General features: G+C 32.4%; 1 protein-coding gene across 2 annotated transcripts; it reads right to left on the reverse strand.

The window, feature by feature from the left end:
* Window positions 1-507: 507 nt before the first annotated feature.
* On the reverse strand, window positions 508-9,627 carry LOC135129167 (apoptotic protease-activating factor 1-like). 2 transcript variants are annotated; one of them, XM_064056274.1, is made up of 14 exons: window positions 9,207-9,627; window positions 9,005-9,153; window positions 8,759-8,956; window positions 8,674-8,688; window positions 8,410-8,618; window positions 5,848-6,091; window positions 5,559-5,797; window positions 4,978-5,509; window positions 4,749-4,933; window positions 4,575-4,698; window positions 3,692-4,428; window positions 2,752-3,604; window positions 2,548-2,699; window positions 508-840 (listed from the first exon to the last, which is right to left on the reverse strand). In XM_064056274.1, the coding sequence occupies exons 2-14, from the start codon at window positions 9,143-9,145 to the stop codon at window positions 615-617; spliced, it is 3,855 nt and encodes a 1,284-aa protein (XP_063912344.1). In that variant the 5' UTR covers window positions 9,146-9,153; window positions 9,207-9,627; the 3' UTR covers window positions 508-614. The 2 variants fall into 2 exon arrangements, with proteins under 2 accessions (XP_063912344.1, XP_063912345.1); XM_064056275.1 differs by lacking the exon at window positions 8,674-8,688.
* Between the last annotated feature and the right edge of the window lie 2,439 nt (window positions 9,628-12,066).

Raw genomic sequence — 12,066 nt, forward strand, 5'->3', positions numbered from 1 at the left:
ATATAGTACACTTTCTCTATTGGAATAAAACTTTAAATTATTTAAAAAAAAGAGGTAAAAAATACAAAAAGTACTACAAAAATAACAACAATCAATTACAGATAGTATATACAACAGATTCTAATAAAAATTTCACTCGCCTTTCACTCTACATTAAACCATTAATTCTCGTAAAATTTACGAATATCTAATAAAAATATTGCAAGGTATAAACAAGTATAAAAAAATCTAAAAACTTACTTATAAAAACAGTCATAGCACAATAATACAGACATTTTTGCTAATAAACCCTTAATAAATGTAATTGGCCACAACAAATACATAAAACAGTTCGCTTAAATGGATCTGAAAATGTCACATTAACTTGTCAGTCCAATCAAGTTGTCATTACGTATGCAAATTAAAATGAAGACGTATTTGAGTTATATATTCGATTTACAATAAGCGAATATTTTAATATTACAATTAATTAATATTAATTATCGTTTAAAATTTTAATCTAAAAAAAGACAAAAAAGGATTACGTTTTAAGTATGGGGGTATACAGTAAATTTAAGTCACCCCTGAGCAATTGTAAAAATATCACTAAGTTTTAATCCTTGGCAGTATCTTTGTCACAAATTGATGATATCCATTTTAAAAATATTACCATCTACATCAACCACCAAAAATGATCTAAAATCTTTAGATGCAGAGATGTACCGTAAATGCTTTCCATGCAAATTTGTACTTGTCAGTAAATAAGGCACTGTGTCATGGAGTTTTTTGTCTTTCCAAGGATCAAATGTAAATACCCTTAGTTGATGGCTGTCCAGATGTGAATTTAATGCCTTTGCCTCACTGTAAAATAAAACAGGTTAAAGTGCCTGCTGTAAAAGTAGCAAGTTTAAAGCTTAAAGCGTTAAAGTTTTCAACTGTATGAGTGTTAATAGTGATTTTTTTTTATTAATAATGGGCCAACCAGACTAACTTTCTTGAAAAAAGTTGTTTAATACAAGTAAAGGAATTAATTATGGGTATTTCAGTGATTGCTTAGTTTAGTTCACGTCTAGTTGAAGAGAAAATACGTATAGGGTATCAAGAAATCTTAATTTGGTACCGAAGCAATCTATATAAAAATTAGTCTTAAGTTATTTAGACAGAATTTCCCTTGCCTCTAAAGTACAGGCAAACAAATACAGCTTTTTTGAAAAATTATAAAATTTAATTTTGCGAATTAATTTCTTTTTATGGTAACCCCTATTAGTTAAAATAAGGATTGTGGATTGGATTGTTAAAGTACAAGTAAAGAAGCATACTATGCAATTGTTTCAAATGAGTTCTTCCATAACAAAATTTGTATTGACATCATCAACCGTTTTTCATTTGATCTATAAAATAGATTGCCTCATTAATTAAGTAATTTTTAAAAAATATAAACGATCTGATAAACCCTAAGTACAAATTCGTAATATTTTGCATATTTAACACAGGATTTGTTTGGCAAAATTTTGAGATGATGTCATCAATTTTTCACGAGACGATAAACGGATACATTTTGATTAACGATTTACCATGCTTACGATAACCTTAAAACGTTTGAAAAATTTCAGAGCAAAGTTGTTATAATAATCGATTTTGTTCTAAAAATCTTCATGTCTAGGATTCATAAGCTACACGTGTATTAATGTTATTTTTATGAAATTTATTATTCTTTTACTATGTACTATTTTTAGGTGACGTCAGCACATTGTTGGTGGGGATGATTAGACAAAGTCTGATTGGCATTTTACCTTCTGCACAATATTCGCAACAAATATACTTAAAATCTGACAACAATTGGTCCGTTAGTTTCGGAGATTATCTGAGAAAACATGAAAGTGGCCAGTCGCCGGATGGATTCGATTACAATATGTATTTTTTTAGCTTACGCTCGGGAAGTAATAAAAATAAAATTATTATACGGGTTGCCTTCGTATTCACATACTACTCTACGAGCTTCCAATTTGGTACCAATTAGATGGTTTCATCTCTAGAGTTAAATAACTTTTTCTATTAGTTAATTAATAGCATAGGAAAAAATATATGGGTATTTGCTGGAGAGCCGGGATAAAGTGAGTTGTCTATAGGCGCCAAATGGTTAAATACGGTCCTGTACCCAAAGGCAACCCTAGTGGTATTCTCGCAATACATATATACTACCTTTCTTAAAAATTTTAGTTTATCAGAAATGAGCATCGTAATTTTGCGGTCGCCGCTTGGACTAAAACACATTGTGATTAAAACAACTTGTAATCAAGTTATTCTCGGAACTAGTTTTAGTAAAAAAATATATATATAAAAAATGTTTGCAATGAATAATTAATCGGCCGTGTATTTATAGTTTTATGCAGATGTGAAACGATTTAGATGTTTAGTGTATAAAATTATCTCGTGTATAGGTATAACATGGTATCCCGTCCAAAGATGAAGAAACGATTACAAATTATTTTGAGCACATGGCAAACTCAACAAACACATAAAATAGTAACGAATATTAAAAAATATATTACACATAAAGTTGCATACCTTTGCTCTTGAAAACTATTCAAATTCCACCAGGCTATTTGATCTCCTACACTTACAAGAATAGATTCAAAATTCGGGGCAAAGAGAAGTCGTTCTACGGATCTCTTATGTAGGGCCATAACATCCTGTGCGTTGTTTTCAAGATTAAAAATCTGAAATTTAAAATACATAATATGTTGGGTTACTACTCCTTCCATTCAATACCCTTATGTCGCCATTTTTACATCCAGCTGCAAGCAATTTTCCTGACGATGAAAAACACAAACATTTGGGTTCACTACATACTCTCGAGTGAAATATTACTTTCATAGTCGCCACATCGTCCAAAACTATGACTCTTAGAACATGTTCTTTTCCTTCTTTACAAACAATGGCCAAAAAATTTTTTTCTTTGTGTACTGTAGCAAGAATTACGTCTTCATATAAACCGCTTACCCAGCCAAAACACTTATCTTCAAAAATTCTTGCAACAGCAAATTTACCATCAACGTCTATGGTAATTAGTAAATTGCGTAAACAAAATATATCCGAAAGTTCTTGTGATATGTCTAGCTCAATCACCGGCTTCTTATCAACCAATATGACAATCTTTTTATTCGAAGCAGCTACAACTCTACCATACATATCGGCACTGTCGTAATAAGAATCCACTCGATCAATATCACTTTCAAAACATTTAATCAAACTGATGCCACCGTCAGAAACTGTAATTTCGCTTATTTTCTTCTTTTTATAATTATAAAAGTAAATTTTTCCGGTCCGCGTCCCCAAAATTAAGTAATTTCCACATAAGGAAAAAGTGCCAAATGTGACTTTATCCACGATTTCTATTACTGACAAAATGGTAGAATGCCCGTGAAAAATATCAATTTTATTTTCTGTATTAACAGTAAAATATATAGGTAACGAATCCTTCCAGTAGCAACTAAAGTGTGATAGATCTTGAATAAGTGGTTTCTCGCTCGATTCTAGATGTAGTTCACATCTTTGCACACGTTCTTTATCTATCAAAATAAATACAACGAGATTTGGTAATATATACAAAGATCTTGGTCCCCTAAAAGAAAAGAAAAACATAAACGTTATAAAAGATATAAGCATACACGACACATGCAATCATAGCATAATAAAAAAAAATACACACCCGTAGTCGTTGTTATATGAGATCACATGTTGTAGTTTGTAATTATAAACATAAATACAACTATCTCCGCCCAAAACCAGATAATCACTATTAACAACAGCAGAAGTGATTTTGGAGTTTGCTTCAAAAGCGAATCGTTTAACTTTATGTCTATACTCCCAAACTTCAAATTTTGTTGCAGTGACGACTGCTACTTCTTTGAGATCAGAGAATGCAGGAATAAGGATTAAATTTGTGATGTCTTCGAGTAAAGCAAATTGTCCATTGTACAACAACTTATCTCTCACATAATTGTAAATTTTTCCGTCATAGGAAAATATTATTTGTTGACTATCATGCACATAAGAAATATGTGAGATTGGTAAACCTAGTGCAGATTCTCTAATAATGGCGGCCGTTTTTATATTCCATCTGGTAATTTTCCCATTTTTTGAAGCTGTTACAATTTCGTCTGAACCATCGTAAGGAAAAGCTGCTGAAATGATATAATCTTTATCTTGCATCTTGAAAGTCTTGTACGATTCTATATTTTCATCAGGCGAATGCAAGTTTTTCCAGTGTATTTGTTTAAGTTTTGGAGACTGTGGATCCAGTTCTTCAGTGAATTTCCACAATTTTGCAGTTCGATCTAAGGAAATCGATAAGAAACTTTTTCCGTCTGGGCTTAATTGCACACTAAATACTTGATCTGTATGACCTTCAAAATGTTGTACTTTTTGTTGATACTGATGAAATGACTGAAAACAAGACATAAGCAAATTGTACGATATCGAAGTAAAAGTTAAAAAAGAAAAGTAACCCTTTCACTTTTTGTTTGAACCTTCTCATTCACTATGTAGTGTTGCTAGGCTTAAGTAAAATGCTTTATCAGTATAAAACTCACCTTAATTTCAATGCTTCCACTGTAAGTACCTACTACAACTTCCTTAGAATTAACGAAGCACGTTGATGTGGCTGTACTTTTAGTCTTAAGACTAGGAAAATTCTTATGTGCATCAGAGTAAGGTCTAAAATTAAATTTTTACTAAACATAAAATTTCATTTTTACACTGTTTACTCCAATTTGAAATAAAGGTGATCAGGATTATTGCTGGCAATATTTCTAGCTTCTTCGTAAACACAGTTGTTGTCATGAAAAAATGCAAATTGTATAATATTTGTCTCTGGTGATATATGTAAATGAGCACTATAAGCATTGACAAATTTTATATAATCGTTTAACTTTCGTTCCAACCGCGGTTCCTACAAATCCAATTTAAAATAGTTCATATAAAATCACAATTTACCTTTTTTGTAATAAGATCTCTGTAAGTATCAAAGTCCGTGAGTAAATCCGCAGATCCACATCTTTTAATTTTATTTTCAATGAACCTTAGATCAAAGAATTTTTCAAACTTGTCATAAAGCTCAGCATGTTTTGCATGATATCCATAATAACCAAAAATATAATTCGCAATTGAATCATCGGGTGGTGCCTTATTAATAACATCTTGGCATTCTGAGATCAGTTTTTTATGGTAGAATTTGATGTCGACATCAGCTCTCTCCACTAAATAAGTACGAACTAGACTGTGTATGCTGTATATGTATGTTTTAAGATCTTTGTTATAAAATGAAACAATCAAAGATTTGTTTTCAAGTTCAACCATGATCTGTCTCACAGCATAGTACTTTTCATCCCACAATTTCATCAAGATCTCTGGTCTAATGTTAACGTGTTTCGGAAAGACAGCCAAACTGTGAAAGTATTTTTGAATCTTTTGATTCAAACAACTAACAAATCTTTTTATCATGTGAATAACTTTCTCAGTTGTTGGGCTATAAAAGATTCAATACATTTAAATTAACTCACGAGTAAAATACTTACTGAGGTAAATAATCATTCTCCACAATTTCATGAATGATTGAATCCCAGATTATGTCAGTTGATAACGCTTCTTCCCTACTATCTTTTAAAATTGATCCAATAATGTTCAACAACATTGGACAACCATCACACAGTTCGTGAATTTTATTCGCAAAAGTTTCTTTAGCGCACAAACTATCAGTCTCTAATGATTTTCTCAGTAATTCTAGAGACTCTTTTTTGGTGAAACCTGTAGTCACCTAAAATTTTCAACATAAGCAACTTCGAAAGCTTTCAGGAATTCCATTACCTTTACGAAAAAAGCCTGAAAATCGTTTGCAACATTTTTATCTTGTGTAGTTACAATAATTTTACATCGTAGTTTGAAAACATCTAACACTTCAGCTGATTTAACATCATCTAAAATAATGTAGGCATTTGCCAATTTTTCGTCCAAAAAGATTTTTTTTACTTCGTTTTGCAAAACTACAATGTCTTCGGGACGATGTGTCAAAGCTACGTGATTGGTTAACTTAACGGCAGTTAAATATAAGCTGAAACACAGAAATTACTACATTTTTTTAAGATTAAATGTGTGTTAAAATTAATGAACATATATTTTATTATTCTAATGAGTAACGTGTTGTTACTTAAGCCCCAAAGTGCTGCTTACAAAAAACAATTATCATAACCAGAAAAAGCAAGTGTCTTGAGTATGGAAAAACCATGAGTATGCAACAGATGTAAATCCAAAGGAGTAGGTCTCCCGTTTCTTGTCTTTCTGTTGGGGATTTTATTAATGTAATTTTCAAAACTACTGTACAGATTACTGCGAAATTTGATGTGTATTATATTCTATAAAATAATATGGTGGTTTATTGATACATCCAAATTTTTAGCCCTATGCATACCGATTTTTAGAAAAAAATTTAAAATAGTAGTAGTAGTGTAATAATTTATAAATCAGTAGGCTACATATAATTTGTGTTATATGTATTGTATACATGATAATATTTTGTCTGTAGGAAAATTTTAATGACGTTGGCTAAGAAAAATGATATAAAGTTTTATTGAAAAATACACTTTGAGAAAGGGTTTTTTTTTATTATTCGGTGCGCTATATATCGTTTATCCCCACAACACCGCAAACATACAAAATTTTGGCAGACGCGTTTCACCAACCACGCTGGCATTATCTACACAATGCTAAACGCCTTGAGATGCGATATTATTTACAATTGCTTACAAGAGGTATTTCAAAAGTACTCATTCCATGAATTGAATAAGTTACATATTAAATTAAGATGTTTATTCCCACCAAAAATACCGTCACTTCAAGGAACTATGTAAAATAAAAATATCCCTTAAAAATATGCTGCAGTGTAGTATGTATTTGGGACAGAAGGGAAATCAACGTAACTTTGAAGATTTTAGTTAGGGATGTACCGACTAGTGGCCGACCAGTCGGATAAGCCGACTATTCGGCCGTTTTTCATCGTCGGCTGCAGTCGGAGACTGGTCGGCTAAACAGCCGATCGGTCGGCTTTTTTTTATTAAAATTAAAATAATATATAAAACAATTATAAATTGTGTTATTCTTTATTTTTGTACCGAGTTACTAAAAAAAATTAAATGTTAAAATTATCTAAACAAATTTAACACATTTTTTGGAAAACAAAGGAACTTTAGTTATTCCTTTTGTTAAAATGAACAATTTTTTAAGGTAGTCAGAGAAATATAAAAAAAAACACACTGTCTGTCGCATTTATGAACTGATTTTAGCAAAGCCGAACAGTCGGCCGACTAGTCGGTTTTTATTGGCCGAACAATCGGCTAGTCGGTTAGTCGGCCAGACCTACAGTCGGTACATCTCTAATTTTTGTTTTGTAAATATGCCTGTACTACTTTATTCAAAAAATATTAGGCACTGTCATTCTATCATTTATGACAAATCATATGTGATTCAAGCTTTACTGACATTTTGACAAATATTAGCACTTTTCAAAAATCTATTTTGTCAAACGATGTCTTTGATATTATTAATATCCGACAGATATGACACTACTGTCAGTGAATTAAGATCTAAAAATCTAAATAAAACACATTTTACAAGTTATGACATTAGTAAATGACAACTACCCAATATTTTTTGAATAAAACTGTACATAAATAAATATATGACGTATTAAAAACAGAACTACTGAGCCTTAAGCTGCTTATGGGAAGTGTTTGAAAGTTGCTTGGATTAAACAATTTCAGATAACAGGAGGTTGTAATTAATATACATAACCTTATTCTGTTTTTTTTTTAAGTACACGTTAGCTTCATGTGTTTTAATAATATAAGCTTTTTTTGTAACATATGCACTAAAAAGATGCATAAAACCATGAACAAATAAAACTTAATAACATCACTGACATAATTAAACAACAGCATGTCAAACAAAGCACAATTGTAAAGCCTCCTATGGAGAACCATGGCCGACTAGTATAAAGATTATGGCCTGTCCAAGAGGTACCATACGTGTTGCCATCTATTAATAATTACACTCAATAATTTAGCAAAATTTTAATTTGACTTGACATTATGGGACTTCAAAACGTGTAATGGTGGTTTGTTTCGGTATGAATGCCTTTGTGCCTTTCAAAAAGTGTTAATAATTCTTTTGTCGTTTTTGAATTATTAATAGATGGCAGCACGTATGGTACCTTTGGCATTCCTTTGGACAGGCCATAATCTTTATACTAGTCGGCCATGGGAGAACAATGTTTTAAAAACAAATGCTGCCACCTTTTTGTATATCATTAATTCATTACTGTTAAAATTTTTACAATTACTGTACATTAAATTTTAAACTTAACACCAAACCTACCTCCACAAAGGATTTATTACTGCTGTGGTATCAGAATGTTCGCCCAAATTAATCCAAAACATAGCACCTCCAGATGTCTCCAGAAAACGTTTCGTTTGTAAAACTTGATTAACTAAGCACGATTTACCAAAACCTGGTAATCCGTGAACTACCAAAGTACTGCAAAACTTTGGGTCTAGTTCTAACGCCTTTTCTTTTATTCTATCTGCCTAGAATTACAAAAGATTAAGATTTAGAAAATAAAATTTGATTTGGGAGAAATACCAACTTAGTCCATTCCTCAATTAATGACAGCATATTTTGTTGAGAATGTTAGTTAATGTTAATTTAATAACAAGAAAATACTTACGACTGAATTTCTTACGACATAATTTAATGAAAATTCAGGAAAGCCACCAATAACAATCATTTGACAAATTTTATCAATACTATCTTTTATTGAATCCGATATATTTTTCATGTGGGAAACAGTCCCCAACATGCCAATAAACTTGGCACAGCGTTTGCCATCCTTGACTATAAGATCTAATAAACAATTAATTTGATCCTAAAAACAAACACCAGTGTAAAATAAACATAAACAATGCAGTTTTACATTTTGATGGGTCCATATTTCAGCATATAATTTCTCATCTATAAGCTTTTCACTAATTAAATCATCGACTATATCATTTAGAGCTAATCCAGTTTCTAACTCTTTTCGAAACTCTTGCACCACATTGATATAGATTGCCATTGGGGAAACTAGAAACAATATATGAACTTTTATTTTATTCTACAGGCATTTATAAACTTACCATAAATGAAAACGTAACTACGAATAAACTAAATTGGAAATACGTTGGAAATAAGTCATTCTGGTGATTAAACTGGCAGTATAAAAAAGATTCCTGAATAAGATCACTCGTTTATGAAAGTCGAAGAACACAACACAAAGACAAAACCACCTCCCGACAGAACACCCTAAGAATAGGAATACCTGTCAAAACCTGTATGATTTCGTTCCTTGCATCGTGCTATCATCTTCTAACATCTAGTGCACGCCGGATTTCGAATGACATTGGTCAGCTGTTGGTAGGTCATTGACCACAATTCGACAAACCATTAGAAGAAAAAATGTTCAAATGTATAGTGAGACCTTGAATTTATTTATTTATTAGTCGTTAACTTCTCCTGTATAGGCGAAACTTCAGTTAACAAAAGCGACCTTGAAGGTACGACAACCAATTAGAACGGTTGTAAAAATTGAAACGACAAATGCGCTTCGTCTACGGAAGTTTTAGACCTGCAGCTGGACGGACTTAGAACCACCCTAAACTTTGTTACGAGGTTTAAACAAACATCAAGGAACTATTTTAAGCAGAGGGTTTGAGATTTAAATTTAATTGTCTTCAATTATTATTTTCAAGAAAGTGTGCTGGAATGAAAATGGATCGAATTTTTGCGTGTTTACACTGAGAAAAAGAATATATTCTTTTATAATACTTTCTACCACTGTTTCTAGGAATGTGGCAGACAGCCTTGAGACATCTTAGTTCATTGCTACCTACCCTTAAGATTTTTTTTATTAATAAATTATCGAGTATTAACTGAAAAAAAAAGGTTGGGGACATTATTTATGTTGCGATCTGGCCCACATGCCTAAAGTTCGAAACTTTAGGCAAGTGAAAGGATTATTGACCCTTTTCCTGTAAGATCGTAAAACTTCCATAGTGACTTTTCGTGCGCACGCATCTTCAAAACCACGTTGGAAATTGTATCCGGCACTCCGGCAGCAGAGCAAAGGCCTGTGACAACAAACCGCTTTGACAGAATGCAACCGGCTACACACGCGTAATCTGTCGCTCATTGCTTAATTTAAACTTGGCGCTCCAAAAATCCGACTTCGCCTGCGCGATGTTGTCTCACTCTGTGTCATTGGAATTTATACAATGTCTACTCACTTTGCTTACAGGAAAAGGGTCAATTGTCCACAGTTATTGTCAAAGGCGACGCACAATGGAAAAACGGAAAAAATATGTTGGTAACGGAATAGCAGTAATTTCACCTTTCTTAGGTTGTCAGCCCATCAATTGTCAATGCTATGTCACAGGCTATGTGTTGTCATCAATATTAACATTTGAATTTTAAAACTTCAGAAACAAGAATTATTTCTTCCCCAACAGTTTGAGTCATATTTGGGTTAACCACCGTAGGATCGTTGTAGTAGTCTACTTTCAAAAATTAAAGTGTTTCTAAAATTATTTCGTTCATTATTATTTAAAAATAAAAATTAATCAAAGCTCTTTAAGAAACGTAAAATGGGTTGCCTATGCAGAAATATTCAGGCGTGAACAGATAAAATAGCAAACACCCTGTATATGTTGTGGTGACCGATTTGAATCAAATTTTCGCGCTGAAATTAATTAACAGAGGCGCGAAATCACATTTGAATAATTTGAATTTGAAAGAAAAAAAATTTCAAATCAAAAATCGTTCGACATAGGCAATCAGGTGCACAGTAACGCTTGTTGGATAGTTGGACAGTTGGTAGCGCCTGTGGTAGCGCTAGGGGATTTTAGTTAGAGGGTTGGTTGGTAGACAGAGGGCAGCATGCCGAAGCGTCAGTCTGGATGTGTTTTTGTGAGTGTAATCACGTGGTAAGGTAGTTTTGGTTGGTTTAGTTGGTTTCGTAGTCAATAAAAGGGAGGAAGCCTTTGTTTAACGACAATCAATCGTAACTCCGATGATGACACAGTTTTCCCCCAACACGAGTAGCTAATTCTTGCTGCCTTTTAATCGAAAAAGTGCGGACTTCGTTCGTGAACCATGTGATCTAAATTTGAAATTGTTTTATTGTTTGTAAATTCACCAATCAAGTTAGTTTTTTTTAATCGTCAGCTAGTGCTAATACAATTTAATAATCAGGATTATTTAAATAAACCACTTACTAGGAGATTTCATCAAATTCATTTAGTCAGGATAATAATTCTTTGTTTTATAAATAAGCTTCTGGATGGATATACGTAAGTGTTACATTATAACACTTCATAATTCTTCACACAAGATTGCTAATAGTTCATTTACGGCACTTAAACTAACTAATTAATACCGCGAACTCACGGGGGGTTAAAATAATTTCTTCCTTTAGGCGGTTATCATCGTTATCTTGATTACATCACTGAAGCATGTCCTCACAACGCTAAAGATTTATTACTTCATCGAGGCATGTCCTCGCAACGCTAAAGATTGATTACATCACCGGAGCATGCCCTCGCAACGTTAGAGATTTAGAACATCGAGGCGTTTCCTACGCAACGTTAAAAATTACATTATCGGGGCATTTCCTCGCAACGATGACTGGATATTTTTGTGTTTATTTATTACTAGCAGCTGACCCCGTGAACTTCGTTTCACCTACAACTTAATTTTGAATCTCCAAACCGAATGCTTTGAAATCTTGCAGATGTTTTAAACATCTGATAAGCATAATAAATTTGTATTCAAAATAATACTTACTTCCTCCAAAAAATTGATGACGTCAGCCCAAAATTTTGCCAAATGATTCCTTTTTAAAATATCCAAAATAGGATGAGACTATACTTGTGATTTATCACTCCATTCATATTTTTTAGTTTTGCTTATAGGGGGTGTCTCAAAAAAAAAATAATCAGAGTC

The sequence above is a fragment of the Zophobas morio genome, unplaced genomic scaffold (genome assembly GCF_036711695.1).
Source record: "Zophobas morio isolate AGI-343-1 ecotype UQ-CSIRO unplaced genomic scaffold, CSIRO_AGI_Zmor_V1 ptg000014l, whole genome shotgun sequence".
In the NCBI taxonomy this organism is placed as follows: domain Eukaryota; kingdom Metazoa; phylum Arthropoda; class Insecta; order Coleoptera; family Tenebrionidae; genus Zophobas; species Zophobas morio.

Coding starts and splice junctions, on each gene's coding strand:
- LOC135129167 (XM_064056274.1), bottom strand. CDS start 9,145: ATGGCAATCTATATCAATGTGGTGCAAGAGTTTCGAAAAGAGTTAGAA. Junction 6,092..8,409: donor GTAATAAATCCTTTGTGGAG/GTAGGTTTGGTG, acceptor TCTGTGTTTCAG/CTTATATTTAACTGCCGTTA. Junction 4,934..4,977: donor GAGATCTTATTACAAAAAAG/GTAAATTGTGAT, acceptor TTGGATTTGTAG/GAACCGCGGTTGGAACGAAA.